This window comes from Xenopus laevis, chromosome 5S (genome assembly GCF_017654675.1).
Source record: "Xenopus laevis strain J_2021 chromosome 5S, Xenopus_laevis_v10.1, whole genome shotgun sequence".
NCBI classification, from domain to species: Eukaryota; Metazoa; Chordata; class Amphibia; order Anura; family Pipidae; genus Xenopus; species Xenopus laevis.
In genome coordinates, this window is record NC_054380.1 from 79,416,981 (window position 1) to 79,438,550 (window position 21,570).

At 39.7% G+C, this 21,570-nt stretch overlaps 1 protein-coding gene across 3 annotated transcripts in view; it reads right to left on the reverse strand.

Moving 5' to 3' along the window:
- The window catches only part of LOC443647 (stromal membrane-associated protein 1), an 80,148-nt gene extending 65,812 nt beyond the window's left edge, over positions 1-14,336 (reverse strand). The window contains exon 1 of one of the 3 annotated variants that reach the window (XM_018265502.2): positions 13,717-14,336. In XM_018265502.2, coding sequence (XP_018120991.1) covers positions 13,717-13,834 — 118 coding nt within the window. In that variant the 5' untranslated portion in view covers positions 13,835-14,336. The remainder of the gene's footprint in view (positions 1-13,716) is intronic. The other 2 variants (XM_018265505.2, XM_018265503.2) reach the window with 2 other exon arrangements.
- Positions 14,337-21,570: the final 7,234 nt, after the last annotated feature.

Sequence of the window (21,570 nt, forward strand, 5' to 3'; positions counted from 1 at the left end):
CATTTAACAGTGCTGCTCCAGAAAAATTTTACACTGAAATCAAGATTTTTTTTATTTTCAATTTTGAAATTTGATATGGGGCTAGACATATTGTCAATTTCCCAGCTGCCCCCAGTCATGTGACTTGTGCTCTGATAAACTTCAGCAGTCACTCTTTACTGCTTGTAAGGAAAATGAGTGATTCACAGAGCAGAAGATAGAGAGAATAGAGAGATATTAACGGCAGCCAACAGAAATTTTCTAACCTTTCCGATCGACCAAACAACCGAACTCCGCCGGACGAAAAATGTCGGGACTCTCCACACGGTCTGAAAATGGTACGAATCCATAATTCGTACAATCAAATCGTTGCGTCTATGGCCAGCTTAACACAAAATAACAGCTCCCTGGTAGATCTAAGAACAGCACTCAATAGTAAAATACATGTCCCAATGCAACACCTTCAGTTACATTGAATAGGAAAAACAACAGCCTGCCACAAAGCAGTTCCATCCTAAAGTTCTGGCTCTTTCTGAAAGCACAGGACCAGGCAAAATGACCTGAGATGGCTGCCTACACACCAATATTACATAAAAAAAATACACTTGGGCCAGATTTATCAAGGATCGAAAAAAACTTCGAAATTCGACCATCGAATAGGGTAGTCCGACATTCGAAGTCAAAGGATTTTTAAGATCATACGATTGTACTTCGAATCGTACGATTTAATCGTACGTTTTTACAAAAAAATCCTTTGACTTCTCAGAACTTAGCCATATACTGGCTATAGGTTCTAGGAGGTCCCCATAGGCTAACATAGCATTTCGGTAGGTTTAAGGTGGCGAAGTGTCGAAGTCGAAGTTTTTTAAAGAGACAGTACTTTGATTTTCAAATGGTCAAATTTGTGAAATATTTTCAATTCGAATCAAAGTCGAATTCGGCCTATTCGATGGTCGAAGTACCCAAAAATTATTTCGAAATTCTAAGTTTTTTAATTCGAAAATTCACTTCGACCCTTAGTAAATGGGCCCCTTGCTGGTTCAAGAATTTCATTTTATATTTTAGAGTGAATTATTTGCAGTGTAAACAGTGTAGTTTAGAAAAAAAAAATACGCAACAAAAATCATGACAGAATCCCTTTTAAGCACAACATATGAATGCTTAAAGGGATACTGTCATGGGAAAAAAAATTTTCAAAATGAATCAGTTAATAGTGCTGCTCCAGCAGAATTCTGCACTGAAATCCATTTCTCAAAAGAGCAAACAGATTTTTTTTATATTCAATTGTGAAATCTGACATGGGGCTAGACATTTTGTCAATTTCCCAGCTGCCCCAAGTCATGTGACTTGTGCTCTGATAAACTTCAGTCACTCTTTACTGCAAGTTGGAGTGATATCGCCCCCCTCCCTTTCCCCCCCCCCAGCAGCCAAACAAAAGAACAATGGGAAGGTAACCAGATAACAGCTCCCTAACACAAGATAACAGCTGCCTGGTAGATCTAAGAACAACACTCAATAGTAAAAACCCATGTCCCACTGAGACATTCAGTTACATTGAGAAGGAAAAACAGCAGCCTGCCAGAAAGCATTTCTTTCCTAAAGTGCAGGCACAAGTCACGTGACCAGGGGCAGCTGGGAAATTGACAAAATGTCTAGCCCCATGTCAGATTTCAAAATTGAATATAAAAAAAATCTGTTTGCTCTTTTGAGAAATGGATTTCAGTGCAGAATTCTGCTGGAGCAGCACTATTAACTGATTCATTTTGAAAAATAAAATGTTTTTCCCATGACAGTATCCATTAAAGAGACAACAGTGTTAAGTACATTAACACACTCAATCATTCAAGCCTTTAGAAATTGTTGTGTTAAAAGTGTTTTAATAAATGTCCCCATAACGCATCAAAAAGCCACTGCATGGGAACGCATCCTGAACTGCCTGTGTGAGAGGGTCCTTAGTGCATTGTAAACTTTACAAAATACAAATTGAGTTTATATGTGTATTTTTCATTTGATGAGTTTATAGTGGAAAGTTCAGAATTGTAACCAAATAAATATAATTAATCTACTTTCTGGTTCTCACGGTTAATTTAACATAGGAACAGAAGCAGCTGTATAACTGATGTATTTACTTTGGGAGCTGTTTTAGTTACCACAATAATCTTGCTTACATGTCTATTACTTTATCTTATGTGCAGATGAACTTAATATTCTTTAGCTATTTAACCACTTAGACCAGTGATCCCCAACCAGTAGCTCGTGAGCAACATAATGCTCTCCAACCCATTGGATGTTGCTCCCAGTGGCCTCAAAGCAGGTGCTTATTTTTGAATTCCTGGCTTGGAGGCAAGTTTTTTAATGCAGATATGGTCTTGTGATAACATGGGTGTGGTTTAAAGTGGGTGTGGTTTAAAAACAGGGAGTGGTCAACACTGGCTTCCATTATCGGCCCTCCACGATGTAGGCCAGAAAAATTTGGGCCCTCGGTACCACAGAAGTTGGACAGCACTGGGCTATAAACATACTAAAGTTTAGAAGGAATGAAAACTATACCCCCCCCATTATAACCAACAATGTAGGTCTCTATTAAAATATATTGCTTGAAACAGCTCATATGTAAAACCCTGCTTCATGTAAATAAACAATTTTCATAATAATATACTTTTTTAGTAATATGTGCCAATGGGTAAACATAAATAGAAAATTGCCATTTTAAAAAATAAGGGCCGCCCCCTGGGATCCTAGGATTCCCAGGTGATCTGCGGGAAACTGTTTGGCCATAATGATTGTTGCTATGTATAAAAAAAGAATAGTAAAGCTCTTAAGCCAAAGAACACAATACCAAATGTGAAGCATGGGAGTGGCGGTATCATGTTGTGGGGTGTTTTGCTGGAAAAGAGACTAGTGCACATTAGAAAATAGAAGGCATCATGAGGAAGGTGGGTTATGAAGAATTCTGAAGCAACATCTCAAGACATCAGTCAAAGTTAAATCTTGGTCACATCTTCCAGCATGACAATGACCAAAGAGTACATTCAAAGCTGTGTTTTGATACAACAACCCATAAAACTGCATATTTGCATACAATAGATCATGTTAGGATCCCTTTAACTTAAGTGTCTCTGTTAAAATGTTGAGGGGAAAAAAAACTAAGTTTAAACTTGGCAAATAAATAAAAACTATAAAATTACACATACCTGCCACACATACAAAATGTATATTTAAGTCTCTAAATTATCTGACCCCACTGTCCCAAAATAATGAACAGCGTCAAAACTGCAAATACGAATCTCATCACAAAAGTTCTATAAAAGAGACAGTTTGTTTTTATTAGTCAGCTATAGCTGACCAATTTCTGCTCACTTGTCAATTTATTTCACAACAGAGTGTTATGCTACCACCCAGTGGTGAAACACGTGAATACAAATTATCTACAAGACATTCTATAAATCATGATAAGGAAAACACATACACAAATGTGCTCTTATCTCAAAGTGATAAAATCATAAATGATAGCATTAAATTACTTTATTGATTTCTAAATCAAAAATATCCAGAAAAAAATAGCTGGGGGACCCAAATAAAAGACTAGGGGGAAATTCACTAAATGATGAATTTTTGCCTCGGAAAGCTCCGCCACACATTTTGCAGCACTTAGTCAGATGTTAATTCGCATACGCTAATAAATTAAAATGGGAAGTTAAATCTCGGCAGACGAATGCCAGCAAAGCCTCCTCAGTGTGAGCATTTCATAGCGAACTTTTGCTACCATTAACTTCATTAACACACTTACACTTAGGTCAATTTGAATAGAGCAGGTACATATAGGTCATATATGAAATGGTGAAATTGCTTGGTGGCCACTAAAAATTTCCAAGGAAGCAAAATAAAGACAAAAGAGATCCTCTATTGTCCTAGACATGAGCCCACCCTAAAACAAATGTGGCATGTCCTTCAAATAGTTAAAAAACAAAATGCAATAGTTACAACTTTTAAACATAATCCCACTATAAAAAAAAACAGCATTTTAACTTTTTTTAATGACTTTTCGACACACAGGATAAGATGTCACTGAAGCAGACTCTTTGCAGAGTAACGATCGTTCGAATGATGAAAGGGCGTGAAACTTCGTTATCGATGTACTCTTTCGCTAGCGAACTGTCTTCTAAGCCTGTTAGTAAATTGGCAATGTCCCTGCAGATTGGATTTCTGGCAAAATTATCGCTAGCGATGGTCACTTTGCCGCTTAGTAAATTTGCCCCATGAGAAAATTTCAAAAAAGGGGGGACAGCAAGAGAACCCACAGGTTCTTGTGGTAAGTATTTGAATAATACACAAGGATATTCTTCCAGCATTCCCCTATGGTGGATCTTTCATGTGTTCTACCCCAGGGGAACACAGAAAGAAACAACGCCCTTGATTTCCTACCTGATACTGACAGTGCAGTAAGGAACCCTGCAGCATTGTAGGTTCAAAGTGATTGAAAATAAGGGGCTGTGGTTTTCAGACCCCTCCTTGCTATGGAACATTTTAAAATTCCACTAAAAGAAACTGACAGGTTACTAGCCTCCTATCCACAGAATCTTTGATAGGGTCCTGTTTGTTGTTTGTCATTTGAGCTGACAGTTTATGTTGTTAGCATAGTTAATATTGTTATTATGTCATAAGGAACGTGATACATAATGCAATAATATAACATTTACTGTGTAGTCACGACTATACAATTGTTATGTAAAATCTGTAAATAAAAACAAGTAAAAAAAACAACTGATGAGGAAATGTACGTGTGGTGTAAGAGCTCTAAGATGTTTGGATGAAAAAAAAAATTAAATAAACAGACAGAGACTTTGCATCTTGTCAGAGCAGAAAGCTGTTTCTACTCAAATTTTAAAAAAAAGTTTAAAGATGCTTGCAATATGTCATTATCGTTTGTTTAAATATAGGCCACAGCAAACTGCACTGTTTTACTGTCACAGAAAACTGTACTGCAAAAGGATATGTATACCTACACACAATAACATGCTCCACAGTAGTACCTGTTGTATGTTATAGCCAATCTATTGGCCAATACAGTTTTTGGGTCAACAAGTATGTGAAAATGTAATGCAATTATAGCTTTGGCTAAGCAGTCATTGCATTTAGTTCAATAAGTGTACACACTGGTATTTTTGGTTATTCTTATCAGTTATGTATGTGTTACAATGGGCTGTACTGAACAAAAATGCATACTAGATGAGTGCTGTATGAAGACATACAGCATAGGCAGTGCTGAACAACTTGCATACTATTTACAAGAAAAAAGAATAAAGAAACTTGAGGGGAAACTTGAGAAACTCTTCTCCAACCATTTCTGAAGAAAATTAAGAGGTGCTCTGAGCCCTCGGGGCCTAGAACAGGGTGAATGGAATCCTTCACAGGGGTAGGATCAACAGCCTAAGCAGAGTTAGAAAACTGGAAGGAAGAGGAAGAAAGCTATAACAGATTCCTTCTGCCATATGTTCTTACATTCAGGCAAACAAAAAGGTACCACCTTGGCCAGTAAAGAAACACTAATCTCGTGTCAGCCTCGTGACAGTCTAAACTGCTAAACTGTCGCATCTCATCTTCATTCTCTGACCCACCAGGTCCTTCTGGAAAGGGAGAAAATAAAAAGAGAGAATGAAATGAAAAGTCTGGCAAGGTGGTTCCTCTTGCTCTGATCAATAAACCGAAACCTCATATGCCAACTGGGCCAAGGCTATCAGAAACATGGAAGGTGCCATCATCACTAAGACCTTTAATAACATAATGACTTGGACAAAAATATACAATCTTATTGTATCAAATATGGCACCCAGAAAGAAAATTTCCTTAGCTAGTTCCAACTGGATATTTGAGAAGTTCAACTGCCATCCACGATCTTGCAGACTTATACCACCTGATCTCTCTGACTTACAGCCTGATTTCTTGGAAGATCCCAAAAAAAAATTGGGTATAGATGTTCACATGTATGCTCACTAGAACACCAGTGAGAATTTGTTAGGAAAGATAGAATGGGTCTTGATAGAGAAAACAAAAAAATTTTTTTGCAGTTTGTAACAATTTCTCATTCCAAACTAAGCCAGTAGACAACTTTGTAAGGGGGGGGGGGGGGGGGAACAATGGCCTGCCCAAAAAAAAAAAAAACTGCGAAATGAATGGCCATATATTTATGTAGCAAATCTTGTCAGGGGAAGACTGCATCAGCCCTAGAATGCACCCCTTTTACGAAAAGGTTTGCATAGGTCCATATTATGATGAGCTTTTTGGTCCTGAGGCCAAATGATTGGATCACTTCCCATTTAGGGCCCACCATGGGTGACCAAACATTGCAAAGAACTGCATGTTAATACTGCCTCCATTGGACATGTCTGCATAGGTTCCCGTTATGATAAGACCACAGCCATGAAAAAATTATCATATCGCTCCCATGTAGTGTGCAATCTTGGTGGCCAATTGGTAAAGATATGATTGTTTGTGGAAAATACTGTCAATAAGAAGACCAAAATAAATGACTTTGTAAACTGAACAACTTTACAAATAACATTATGGATCAGTATTTTTGCTCAAAAAACTTGGTATTTGAGAGTTGAAAAACCTTACCATAATATTCTGAGAGTGGTTTTCCAACCCCATTAAACAGGTTAACACTATTCTCAACACTATGCAGTAAATAATTAGAACTAACACTAGTGACATCATGAATACACAAAAACCTATTGTTGCTGACTTAGAAATAAGGCTCAGTGTCATGATCAGTAGTGTTTAGACATGCCTGCTATATCGCTTTAGAAGGATCTCAACTCCTTACATAGCAGTTCTAGCGAATATCACTTCCAGAAAATCATATTTCTGGTACTATTCAATGAGGTCACTCATTAGTGTAAGACAGAAGGTTGGCGGGGCCATGCCACAACCATCAGAATATCTCTATAAGTGAACAGATGGGGCATTCTGCACACTGAATTTTCAGTGCGAACACAGCAAGTACTGTAAGAAGCATATAGGAGTAATTGGGAGATAACTTGTGGCAGTTCATATTCAGCAGAGCATTAATGTTGAAAAAAGGTATGTACTGTGTGATAAACCAAACTTTTAATTGGGAAAAATGTCAACTATTATGTTATGGCTTAGTTGCTCCTAACTGCTTCAACAAATGGTATGTGTATGATAACCTTTGCTCCTTTCCCTATGTGGTTTTTGATGTTGTATAGCCAAGCCTGCATTCCTTGGAAAGTGACCCACTCCTCTGTAACTCAATACACATGGATGACCCCAAGAGCTGTGTACTGTCTGGATCCTACATTCAGACTAAACTGGGCATGCTCACCAAATGGCACCCCATTGGCCAAACAGTATTAGCTGTGATTGGCACCATTATAATTCATGGTCGGATTGGTCCTTATAATGGCACGCCTGGCCGATCATGTGATTTTGTGGAAGCTGCCTTTGTGGTTGGCAGAATGACTCAAACCCTGTTCTGCATTTACAACAGGGGCTGTTCCCTTTCTCGCTTACAAAGGTGGCTGTTAAGAATTCCAATTTGTTAGTCTTTTTATACAAATGGAAGATCACAGAGACTGCCCAGCTGTAAACCATCACAGCTGTACCCACATGTTCCAGTGACCAGCAGTAGCAGTGCCCAACCCTGGCATTATCCTCATTGAATGCAGGCTGGCTACCATCTAGACTCTGAGAAAAACCTGTTACGTGAAGTTGCCATGCTAAATAAAGGGCTCATTCCCTAAAAGGAGTTTTGTTTGTGAATCCTAGCCTATGCCCACGTCCTCTCCCAGCTTTGTGCTGTAACATACTGCATCACTCTTTATTTTATGACCTTCTTACAATACATATACAATATATATCTTAACATCTGAATGTCAGTAAAAACTATGTAAGTCACAATACCCTTCCCTGCCTGAAGTTGGGTCCTATTCATTTAAATTGAATATTCTGACACGGTCACATACCTTGGGAGCAAAATAAATAAATGAACTAATAAAGAAATAAGCATTTCTCAGTGATCCCTGCAGGCAAAACCAATATCTGTCATACATTTCCTATTAATTTGATGTTGGCAAAACAAAACAACAACTTCTTGAAAGCCTCCACCAAATGACCCTGTGTTTTAGCAAACCACTGTACTTTGAGCGGATTTGCTGGGGTATGCAATTCACTGGCTTCAAACATTCAGTGGGTATAGTCATGCTCAACTATGTTGGACTCAAGAAGCACCAAGCTGTACAACTTCTTACTTATACATGCAGGCTCTAATTGCTGGCTCAGTGATAATGTACTTTTTGTTTCCTTTGAAAGCTAGAGACCAGGGCCAAGGCTTTTCCAAAAAGCAGAGAAATGTGGTGTTGGGTTTTCAGGTCCCTCAAGCTTACTTTAGCAGCTGCACAAAACTCAAGCATTTTTAAAGTGTGGCCATTACTTCTTTACTTTTCATATAGCTGGGTGGATTACCTGTGAAAGTACTATGCAAATGAGTTACAAGACAATGTGAATCTCTATGAAACCCAGTTTAAAACAGGCACATTAATTTTTTACACTAAAAAAAATGGGCATACTTCATTAATCCATTTTTTTTTAGAAATACCTTAAAGAAATTATTGTAAAAATTACCAGCAATTGTCTTAATTGTCTTTTCAATTTTATTCTGTCGCATAACATCATGTTATTGCAAATCTTCACTCTGTTGACCCACTTTTATGTCCAAAGTCTGCATCCAAACCATACCCATAAACAGCCACCTTAAGCAGCTCTGTGTGTCTCTACCTGTAGATTTACGATCATAATTTAGCTTGCAGTGTGAGTTGTTTCTGAAGGGGCCACTGCTGCTGATTGTAAAAGAAAGGTTCACAGTTACAGGCTGCAATTCAAAATATTGTGGTGCTTCTGTAAGCGATAATGTTTTATGTACAGCTCTGCCCAAAACTGGTGTGCACTTGTGTGCATTGGGGTCATAGTCCAAAATAGAAAACCCGGGAAGCGGTTAACTTTTCCTCCCCTCTTCCCATTCACAATTCCTAAGCAATCTCTCAGTGACAGCTATGTTGGTTCTCTTTTGGGCTAGCACCTCTTATGTACTAGATGATGCTGGCTGTCTGCACAATTGATGCCCAAAAGGATTGTCTGCCAAGGACAGCTTGCAGCCTTGAGCTTCCCACTAATTCATTATCATGGCAGAACACAGATCCCTACAGCTTTGTTGTTTCTGTGGGTTGCTTCCTCTACTCCCCCCCCCCCTTAAAAGGCTACAGTGCCCTAGTAGCTGCTCAAGAGAAAGAAGAGTAAGATGCAAGAAAAGGAGACATATGCTTAGTGCTTGAACAGCCCAGGATGTGGTTGAAGTTCACAGTTACAGGCTGCGATTCAAGATATTGCGGTGCCGCACCGATAATGTCTTATGTACAGCAAAAAACTGCTGATGGTTATACAAACTGGTAATGCACACAGTGACTTTATAATTACTGTGTGCACCAAGAGTTTTCGCTGACCTAAAATGTCCTTGTAAGTTAAAAACGATGATAACATTAATTTTTTCAGAGCGCCAAGAATACTTCTCAAGATCATTGTATAGCAGTGAAAGGGTACAGTTACAGTATGCAGAATATTAGTCCAGGCACACAAAAATGGAACATGCAGTGCTAGGATGCCCTTACACAGAGCAATATGGTACAATGCAATCACTGAGCCTGGGGGCGACTCACAAGTGATGAGCCATTGCGGAGTGTGTGTTGGGGTCCAAAAAAGAAAACCCAATAAATCAATACCTTTTCCCCCTCTTCTTGGAAATTCCCTTTTACATTTCTTAAGCAACCTCTCAGTGACAGCTATGTTGGTTCTCTTTTGGACAAGCACCTCTGATGTACTAGATGCTGCTGGCTGTCTGCACACCTGATCCCCAAAAGGATTGTCTGCCAAGGACAGCTTGCAGCCTTGAGATTCCCGCTGATTTATTATCATGGCAGAACACAGATCCTACAGCTTTGCTGTTTCTGTTAGTTGCTTACACTACTCTTCCTCCCCCTTAACAGTGCCCTAGTAGCTGCTCAAGAGAAAAAAGGGTAAGATGAAAGAAAAGGAGACATATGCTTAGTGCTTGAACAGCCCAGGAAGTGGTTGAAGTTACAGTTATAGATTTTACATATACTGTAATATTCCAACACTTCTGGGTGGATAATGTTACAGCAAACATGGTGCAAATGTATATTTAGAGTTTGCAAACAAAAGCAAACAGGGCGGACTTGTGTCAGAACTAAATTTTCAAGCTACTTAAAGAATATCAATTACTCAAATCTGAAGCAGTAATATTCAGATTATTTAATGGAACAATAAAATCTCTCTAAATTGCCCTTAATGATTTCCCAAAGAACAGTGCAGCTTTCTGAAAGATGCAAGAGCAACAAAGACTTACTAGCATTTGCGATATTAATACTGAGGAAAGAGGTTTAAATTACGATAGCACAGCAACTTCAAACATTATGTTCATATCATTGTTCCTAGTAAAGTTAAATGCAACAAAGTTTTTTGTTATTACAATTCATGCCATGAGCAAAATTTAGGGAAGTTCCTGTGGCTCTCATGACATTTCCATTGACTTCACACTATGTCCTTCCCAACCCATCATTATGATAAGATTATCTTTCACTATATAGCCAGATGTAACCAGATACGGGCCTGTTTAACTCATTTCATTTTCAAATTTGAGGCATTAATATGAATTTGATCCCTCTTTGGTGCTATAAAAGTCTCTATGCTTTTCAGAAGTGCTTTCCACTAGATACTGTAACATTGTTTGGTGGTATCAGTTTCCATTCAGCCACAAGAGCATTAGTGAGAACCTGCTATATTCATGCATTACACTTGGTAGTCTCGTGCAGTCTTGTTGTATGGACTGCTACATCACAACTGAACTGTTACACCTAAATGTTCCGACTTCATAATTACTAAACTTAAAGCTGAATGTAGCAATGCTGAAAGAAAATTAAAATCTCAAGTTCAATTTGAAAAATAAATAGCAATTGAAAAAGGTATTTATTTCTGTTCTGTAACCAAATAAATGGGGAGGGGGAGCTTTGAAGAACAACCCAACTACATCAGACTGATTGTGGTTATAGATTTTGTTATTTCTACTATTTTAATCACATACCATGTTATAATTGCCACAATCATTCATACAAACAACAGCCTGCTTACTAGAGTTAGGTAGCTGATGACTGGCTTGAAACGTGTAAGGAAACAGTTACTACATAAAGTCCACAGTAAACATTTAATTTACCAGTACAACCTGCTCTACTACTTTTGCAGTATGCTTGCCTGACTATAGCACTCAGTAAGGAGTTTATATACCATAACGGATAAATGAATTCAAAAACATAAAATGTATAAATGAACAATAGAAAAGGTTACTTGTATGGGCCCAGGCATTGTATCCAGCATCTTATTAGAACACAAGTTTACAAAGAAATATGGTAAATAACAATAAAGAATGTGGTCAAACAAAATGTTGCACCAAAAGGATGAGGTCCCAGTTCTAAATGATCTAAATAAAAATAAAAACCACATTCAAAACGAAGAATGTTTGTCTTGGCACAATGCTGTAAGCCAAAGTTAATCTTTCATTACAAATCAGCACCTAAAATACATTCCTGATGATACTGAAATAACAGACCTACTGTATATCTGCTACTCAAAAAAACAATATAGAATTAAGATAGACACATTATACTTTGTGTTTTGAGCTTCTGTTTCAGGTGTGGGCCACAACAGCCCTTAAAGGAAAACTAAAGAAGTAGCTAGAAAAGTTGTACATTATGTGTTGTGCTTCTGTACCAGCCCAAGGCAACCAAATCCCTTCAGCAGTAAAGATCTATGCCTCCAGTAGCGCCTCATCTTCTTTTCTGCTGATTCACTGCACATGCTCTGTGCTGCTGTCACTTACTTAGGGACCCACTCACAATATACAGTACACATAGAATATATGTCACAATATAAGGCTGATTAATAATTAATACAGATAATTACTACATGGCAGCACAGAAACCAGTGCAATTAGCATCAGAATTTAATAGCCTTGCAGCATTAGCTTATATTACAGGCAAACCTCATTTTCTGCTTGATAATTAGTGACGACCCCTAAACTTAGCTTCTCTAAAGCTGCTCAGAGCCCACTGTGCATGTGAGTGTCGCAGACACTTTCCAAGATGGTGACCCCCTATGAAAAGTTTGAAGTACTGAATCATTGCTGCTATTGACAAGCTGAAACTTTAGGCTGGTGCAATATGTTTTGGCCATATTAATTTTTAGGGTTTAGTTCTCCATTAACAGTGAAAATCTTTGCTTCTGAATCTGCCCCTGGTAATACCTATTTTTTTCATCTTTTGCCGTGTTTTTTTTTTTAAAATGTATTTATTTATATCTAGGGATACACGAATCCACTATTTTGGATTCAGCCGAACCACCAAAATCCTTTGTGAACGATTCAGTCGAATACCGAATGGAATCTGAATTCTAATTTTTACTTCCTTGTTTTGTGACAAAAAGTCACACAATTTCCCTCCAGCACCTAATTTGCATATGCTAATTAGTATTTGGAATTGGTTCACCAGGCAGAAGGATTCGGCCGAATCTGATTCCTGCTGAAAAAGCCCGAATCCCAAACCGATCCTGTATTCGGTGCATCCTATTTACATCACATGCTCTTAGTTGCAGTCACTTACCTGAGCAGAGGGACAGACTCAGTACATAGATGGAAACAAAATGAGCAATAAAGGGCTGATTATATGGTATTATAACAGATCACAGATAATATATGAAGAGCTTTAATTACAGTCTTTACTACACAAAACAAAATTAAAATGGCATCTGCCCTGTCAATTTGCACCCGGAGATTATTACTAGGGATGCACCGAATACAGGATTCCGCCTTTTTCAGCAAGATTCGGCCGAACCGAATCCTAATTTGCATATGCAAATTGGGGGCAGGGAGGGCGATCACGTGACTTTTGTCACAAAACAAGGAAGTAAAAATGTTTTCCCCTTACCACCTAGGGTTGACACCTTTTCTAAAAAAATTTACCGGCCAGTGGGGGGGCGGGAACAAAAGGGGCGGGCAGTGATGCAAAGGGGGCGGAGTCACGCATAGTGCTGCAAAAGGGGGCGGTACAACATGCGCAATCGCCAGAAGCCTGAAAAAACGTAAGTTCTAAGCGAATTGGGGGCAGGCCAAGGGCTTTTTCTTAAGGGTATTACAGATTATCAGCAATGTCGGTAAATTTGTAATACCGGCCCAGGCAGGTGTTTTACTAGCTAGGCCGATAAAATACCGGCCGGGTGGCAACCGTATCCCCACCCCTAGTTTGCATATGCAAATTAGGATTCAGATTTGGTTCGGTGTTCGGCCAAATCTTTCGTGAAAAATTCGGGGGTTTGGCTGAATCCAAATTTGTGGATTCGGTGCATCCCTAATTATTACAGCATTTACTCAGTAGAAAAATGATTCGGGATTAGGCTATACACATTTGTGTTAGAAGTAGAAAAATGTCTTGTCAGCATTAGTGCAAGGATAAAAGATGACAAAGATATACAAATTCATTGAATGCTCAAATTATTATACTATTTAACAGGACTAAAAGTATAAACTGCTCCCCAGTAGAGAAAGAAGGAGATGTGCACATCCCATTGGAAAATGAGCCAGTGTTCCTCGTCACTCACCTTTTGCCTCACAGTCAGCACAATACTTGTTGTCATCCTCGCGGAGCATCCTGGACAAGATGGCCTGATGCTGCTCATTCAGCTTCTGAGCCTTTTCCCTCTCTGAGCGGGTTGTCATCTCTACTATTAGTACTAAGCAAGCACTTTAGCAGCTACCAACACCTGTGCGGGGCTACGACTCTAATGATGAGACTACAAATGAACACTTTCTCTGGCTGTAATTGGTCACACGGAGTATAAATACAAACTACTGGCCTAAACAACACTGCCCCTAGGCCAAAATCAACACAAAGTCGGGTCTCATCAGGTAGTACAGGGATAAATATATATAAATACAGATAAATAGGGACGGAGACTAGATAATTCTACGTATAGACGCCCCTGTATGAATTCTGGTGCCTGCACCTCGGAGCTCACTGAATGACAAGACGGTAGATAAATGTCCACTCAAAGGCAGAACACCGGCTTCAGCGCTGTTACATAAATACAGTCAGGGTTCTGCTCTTCCCTACTGTCTTTAACACACGACACTTCCGGGAACACTCATGTCAATGACGCACGGGCGCCCCCCCCCCCAGGCGCTGTCAAATAAAATTCACGGAAACGTTTTTGCCATCCGTGACAATCCACGACCGTCCCGCCCCTTCCGCTGATAACCACGCCCTCCAGTTTGCCGGGTGTCTGAGAATTGCGATGCTGCACGATTGGGAAGATCTCAGCGCAGGAAAGGCTTTATGGAATGGAGCGTGTGGGTGCGCTAAGGTGGAATGGGAATTGGACAGGTGGTGACGTAGAAGGCGTGTATTCCTACTCGGTCTATTTTCTCCTCAGGGATTTCCTCCATTGTGTCGTATACTGATACGGGAACCAATGATCTGCGCCCTTCTGACAAATTGTCCCCTACCTGTAGAGGCGATGCGGAAGCAGCACTGCTTATATATTGTTTGGCTGATAAAATCTCAGATGAAAACCCAGCACTGGACGGAAAACGCTAAGAACTAGGCTGTGCTGAGCAAAGTATTTGTATATCCAGCATCGCTTCTCGGCCTTTTGGCTAAGATCAAGTGAAGTACCTGATTTGTCAGATGGGGGGGTTAGACCCTTCTGATAGAAAGGGGAAAAAACTTCATCCTCAGCACTATGGAAGCCGGAGTTGTAGTGCCCCCTACGGGGGTGCCTGACTCACCACTGGGGTCACGCACTTAGCACTCACTTCACGCTTTTCATTTTGCTTTTCACTATTTTCTTTGCTCCGGCCTTTTGGCTAGGCAAGAAAAAAAATTTTTTTTCTAACCGGCCGCCAGCCGGAGCCTTCATTGGCACATATGGCACAGCACTTATTACACTTCGCACTTATTTTTTTGTGTTTGTGTGTCTTTTTTGTGTGTGCATATATCTTTACACGGGCTTTGGGTGTTAATAGTCCTTTTGGACTCAACCCCAGGCCAGGTATTGGTGCCCTGGGGGAAGCTTCGGCGGAACCCAGGGTAAAGGGACTCCCCCTAGCCGTAAGTTGAAGGGGAGTCTAAAGACCCTAAGCCCCTCGTCGGTGCCTTTTGGCCGGAGGGGCTGGGGAAGACGGGGCTCACCCTAGCTTCGGCGAAGGTGAGCCCAACGATCCTTGTTGTCTCTGGGCCCGGCCTGGGACACTTGGGTATGGGAGCCCATGCCTTTGGGTAGGACTCCCGGGGAGCACCTTGCACTCTGCACTTGAGCACTGGGCACAAAGGGGCTCTGAAAGCACGTACTCCGGCTTTCAATAAAAAAAATTTGTATAGCCAGCAAATCTACATCTTTAAAATTTTCTTTTGAGAGTTACCTCACTGAAAATAATAAAATCTGGTCGTGTGTTTCGTATACTTTGTTTTTAAAGATTATGTGAAGGTACCAATAGCTCAGCCTGGAATTTAAATCAGTTCCCTTCCTCCAGACCGAGATTGTTTCACATTGGACTATCACAAATGGTTTGCAGAATGAGATTGTTGTTGCTGGCCAGCCAATCGCAACACATAGACCACTGTTATGATCTGATTTTTTTTGCCAAGGGGCCACCCTTTTTGCGTCATGGATGGTTATTTTTTCACTAAAGGTGGCAACCTTAGGGCCAGATTGCAAAAATAGTTGCAGCTAGCCAGCCTGCTGAGTTTCAAATCTCACAGGCAGCAAAAGTGATTAAATATGTGCAGGGCCACCATTGCAAATCATGGGGCCCTGTACAACAAAATATTTGGGGCCCCCAAGCCCCACCCCAGATCATGTCCACTCATACATCACAGTTAAAAGACCCACAGACATCAGTGCTAAAAAAGGTAACCCCCCACACACACAAGTTATAAAAAGCTATTGGTGACCAGGACCCCCCTTGCAAGTTAAAAAAAAATTGGGGCCCCAAAGAATCATTTTTTTAAAAACATTGATGGCAGGGGCCTATGTAGTATTAAAATAATGCATTGGTGGCCAGAGGATTTAAAAAAAAAAACCCCACACATTGGTGTTCAGAGGAATTGAACTCGTGGCTTCAGGACTTCAACTTCGTCTCCTTTGGTGACTTCGGGTCCTTTCGCCGCTTCAGGACTTCAATTTCGGCTGTTTTCGTGACTTAGGTTTTTTTTTGCCGCTTCGGACTTTGCTTCGGCTGTTTTCGTGACTTCGGCTATTTTCATGGCTTTGGGTCTTTGCCTATTTTCATTGCTTTGGGTCTTTTTCGGGACTTCGGCTGTTCGAAACGTCCACATTCGTGACTTCGGCTTTTCGGCACTTCCGCATTCAGGACTTCGAAGGCGGCGCAACTGCTTCGGGCTTTGGCGTGGTCAAGGGGGGCCGGGCCCGGTACACTCGTACCTCATGTGCCCCCCTGATGGCGGTCCTGAATATGTGCTTAGCAATAGCAGATCTACATAGGGCCTATCCAGGGAAGTAGCCCATAGCCTATGGTTGAAAAGGCCCAAGTGTAGAGGGTAGGTCACCAGTCAGGGCCCTACAGCAGGTTAACCGTCCACTCCATTTTAGACCGTGATATTTCTACACCTGCTACTTAAGACATTGTTTCAAAGTTTCCTAGAAGGCATAAAGCAAGGACAGAGTTAGCAAAACACCCCTACTTATATCCTTATATCCGGCACAGAGAAAAGATGAGGAGCTACTGGGGCATCTTTGGAGACCCAGATCTTTACTGCTAAAGGGCTGTGGTTGCCTTGGGCTGGTAAAGAAGCTGAAATGTACAACATTTCTAGCTACTTCTTTAGTTAAGCTTTAGTTCTACTTTAAGCTCTAAACTAACATTTTGATAAATCTGTCCCTTAATATTCCAGAGGCTTGAATCAACTGCAAGCTATATAGACAAAAGTTAACCACTGTGACATAAAAGTCAGGCTTGTAAACTGTATATTGATTGTGCAGGATAACTCTTAAGAGATGCCACGTGAGTTTTGCAAAAAAAAAAAAGTCCAACCAGATTCTGCTGAGCAACTTCCCTCTACAGAATCTCAATCCCATGCACTCACAATTCCAAGGGTCAAAATGGCACCTGTGACTGTGTGGCATAGCTTACCAAATTTCATTGCAGCTTTGAAGGTCTCCCTTTTAAATTCAAAAAGCTCACTCATGGGATGCCAGCGGGGCCACTAGGGGGATGATCATCCCAGGCCTGGCAGCTTTTAATTGTTAAGGGGGGCCCAGTTGTGCTGCACTTGTGCTGGCAAAATGAATTCTGGACTACAGTTGTGTGAAGAATAACATAATTGTTCTGGAATAGCCAAGTCAAAGTCCTGACCTTAATCCAATTGAAATGTTGTGGAAAGAGCTAAAGTGAGTGAGTCATGAGGAAACCCACCAACATCCAAGTGCAGCTCTGTAGGGAGAAATGGACTAAAATTCTTCAATGTGCAGGACTGATAGCCCAAACGTTTTGTTGTAGTTATTGCTGCACAAGAGGGTCACAACACATACTGAGAGCACAATTCACTTACTTTTGCCATATGCAGAAATGTTAATGGATCATTTTTTTTTTCAATAAATACATGACAAAATATAATAATTTTGTTAAACTTGTTAAACTAGATTTTCTTTATCTACTTTTAGGACTTGTTTGAAAATCAGGTGATGTTTTAGGTCACATTCATATAAAAATATAGAAAATCTTAAAGGGTTTACAAAACTTTCACACACCACCATATAGAGTCTAATTGCTGCAAGAGTGGGCTTGTGGTTCTCTGTTGGGCACTAGAAGAGCCAGTCCAATTGTAATTTTTTCAGTAGACGTCTTGGAGTAATATTACTGCCTTTTAACATTTAACTATTTTTGTTCCGACCAATGCAATATACAATATCACAAATAAAAAGCAAAGACATTTCCATCAACTTTAAAAATAGTTGAGCATTTTATTTCCATGAATACATTTCAAACATAAGATTCGATCTAATTGGTTTCACATTGGTTTGATCACAATAATAAAAAAAAAAAATATATATATATATATATATATATATATATATATAGATATATATATAGATATATATATAGATATATAGATATATATATAGATATATATATATATTGTTACTTTAGCTTAAACGCATCCAAAGGTTAAACTAAATACAAGAAGACAATTGTTTTTAAAACAGTAATAGTGATTTAGCGTTATGAAGTAAAAATGAAAGAACAAGAATGATAAACTACATATAGAACAAATGGTACCAATGCTTTGGCTGGGCATTTAATGGCATAAATATTGGCACCACAGGTTACGTTTATTTACCTTGGTTTTTTCATTCTACTTTTTAAAGGGATTCTGTCATGATTTTGATGGTGCTGTTTTTTACACTAATTTACAGTATAAACATTGCAAGTAATTAATTCTACCAATTAAAATATTATTCTCAAAGCTGAGAATCTTGCCTCAGGCAGCACGGAGCGGGCAGTTTAAGAACCAAATTTCCCGTTTTGTAAAATGGAAGTTCGGTTCTTCTAGTGCAGCGAGCACAATACCGCTCACTGCACTAGGAGGAGGGCGGCATCAGGGCTGCTGCTGCCTGAGACGTGCCTGTTGTTATATTGGTGTGTAGGCAGCCATCTCAGGTCATTGTGCCTGATCCTGTGCTTTCAGAAAGAGCCAGTGCTGCACTACTGCTTTTAGGTAAGCTTTTGTTTCTCCTACTTGATGCAAGTGGAAGATTCATGGCCGGACATGGGAACATTTTTAGCAATGCATGTGTCAGATAGCTGTTATTCTGTTACCTTCCCATTGTTCCGTTGATAGGCTGATGAGGGTGGGGGAAGGGAGGGGTTAATATCACTCCAACTTGCATTGCAGCAGTAAAGAGTGACTGAAGTTTATCAGAGCACAAGTCACATGACTGGGGGCACCTGGGAAACTACAAACATATCTAGGCACACATAAGATTACAATTTTAGGTATAAAAATTGCTCTGTTGAAAAACAGATTTCAATGCAGAATTTTGTTAGACTGATGATTTTTTTTTTTTTTTTTTTAAAAAAAACATGTTTTCCCATGACAGAGTCCCTTTAACCATGGGTGGCTGAAAGAACTTTATTATATGGAAAAGCATGTGTACTCTGACCAAAGAATATCTGTAAATAAATGAGCCATATTAAAATTCCAGTAAAAAGACATCATCGTGTATGCACCTTCAAAATCAAAGAGGACTGGATACTAAGTACATGCATGCGTTATCCCACATATTGATATAGTCCATGACTGTACAGCTTCTGCCCTAAAACACTCTGCCCTACAAAGTATTTCTCAAAAGCCATTAAGCACCAGTAGGAAGTCAACAGACCTTTAACAATCTTCAATATGAAAAAGACATTCTATCCAAATGACCAAACAAGTAATGTTTGTTCCAATGCTGCTTTTTTTGTTATTTAAATTGCTTTGATCCAGTGCAATCTTTTAGTAAAGTTATGCAAAAGCAACGTGTTTAGCACTGCAGGGTACACACCGACTAGTGATAGAATTGAAGCAGGGTTGGAAATGTCACAATGTTCAATAGAGACGGCTGGAGTTTATTATAAAGCTACGATGATATTTTAAATTCCAGTATTTAGAGGACAGGGTGCATTCAAATAGCATCAATCTATTTCCACAGGCATGGAACATAATAGAAACGACTTTGTACAAAAGGTAATGAAAATGTTTTTATAAAAGCATGAAATCCTCGGCATCACATGTCTAAGCTCTTCATCAGTGATCCCCAACCAGTGGCTCGTGAGCAACATGTTGCTCACCTACCCCTTGGAGGTTGCTCCCAGTGGCCTCAAAGCAGATGCTCATTTTTTAATTCCTGGCTTGGGGGCAAGTTTTAGTTGCAAGAAAAACAAATGTAATGCCAAATAGAGCCTCTTGTGGGCTGTCTGTCCACATAGGGGCTACCAAATGGCCAATCATAGCCCTTATTTGGCACCCCAGGAACTTTTTTCAGGCTTGTGTTGCTCCCCAACTCTTTTTACATTTGAAGTGGCTCAAGAGTAAAAAAAAGGTTGGGGACACCTGCTCTACATAGACAAAGAATAAGCAGGTACAAATTCTCAGTCTAAAGCCATAAAATGTATTTCTATGACAGACTGGATGGAGTTGATTTGAAAAGAAGCACAAAGATGTTCTTACTTCTATGTTTCTCTCACATTCACACAACACGCACAATAGGGTCAAATTCATCAGAATCTAAATGCAGGATGGAGGAAACCGGAGTACCTGGAAGAAACCTAAGGAGACAGCGGCAGAATATATCAACTACTTGCAGGAACCAATCTCAGACCCCCTCTCACGATATTGGGGTTGAGTTTAGAAAAAAAAATATTCGGCGCCGCGCCATCTGTGCATGCGTGCGAGTGGCGCAGTTTGTGCATGAACACCGAGCAGCTCAGCGCATCAGAGTAGGGGAGCAGGGGGGGTCTGACCCTGGATCTCAGGACCTAATACAGTTGTGTTCAGAATAATAACAGTGTGTTGAATGAAGCTCAAAATCCTTATAAAAACTTTTATTTCCATACATGCAAATGCATTGGGAACACTGCTAATTCTATTCCAAATAAAAACATGAAGAAAAATGCATCAAATTTGTGATATTCCTTCACAGAAAGTAAATAAAAGGGAATACTAGGCTGTTCCAAAAAAGCAATGTCTGCAGTCTTCTTTACAAGCTCAAACATTCACTGTATAAACTGAAAATGTTTCAAGATTTTGCTTTTCTTTTAAATCACTGAGCTAATATTTAGTTGTATCAGCAATGTTTCTGAGAACGGCTGCACATCTGTGTTACATGGAGTCGGCCAACTTCTGGCACCTGTTACATTCCGCAATTCTTCTGCATTTCTTGGTTTTGCCTCAGAAACAGCATTTTTGAGTTTTCTATTGGATAAAGGTTCGGGGGTTGGGCTGGCCACTCCATAACATCAATCTTGTTGATCTGGAACCAAGATGTTTCTCATTTACTGGTGTGTTTGGGGTCGTTGACTTGTTGAAACACCGATTTAAAGGTTTTCTTCCACGTCTTTCTGGTTTTTGGTTGCCATTTTAGCATGAGATCATTTTAGCTGAGCAGCCTATCATATTCTGCACTTCTTTATATGTTTCCTGCTCTCCAATCAACTTTTTAATCAAAGTACGCTGTTCTTCTGAACTCATTTATATTTCAGACAAATACACTGTAATCAACATTTTCTGCCTTCCTTCCTTAAACAAGGGCTGTAACTGGCACCGTTTTTTTCACAGAATGATTGACCTCACTAATTGAACTCCATACTGCTATTATTTGGAACAGGCTATTATTACTTGGAACAAGCCTCAATTAATGATTCAATTACACAGAATCAGCAGCATGCATGTCATGACT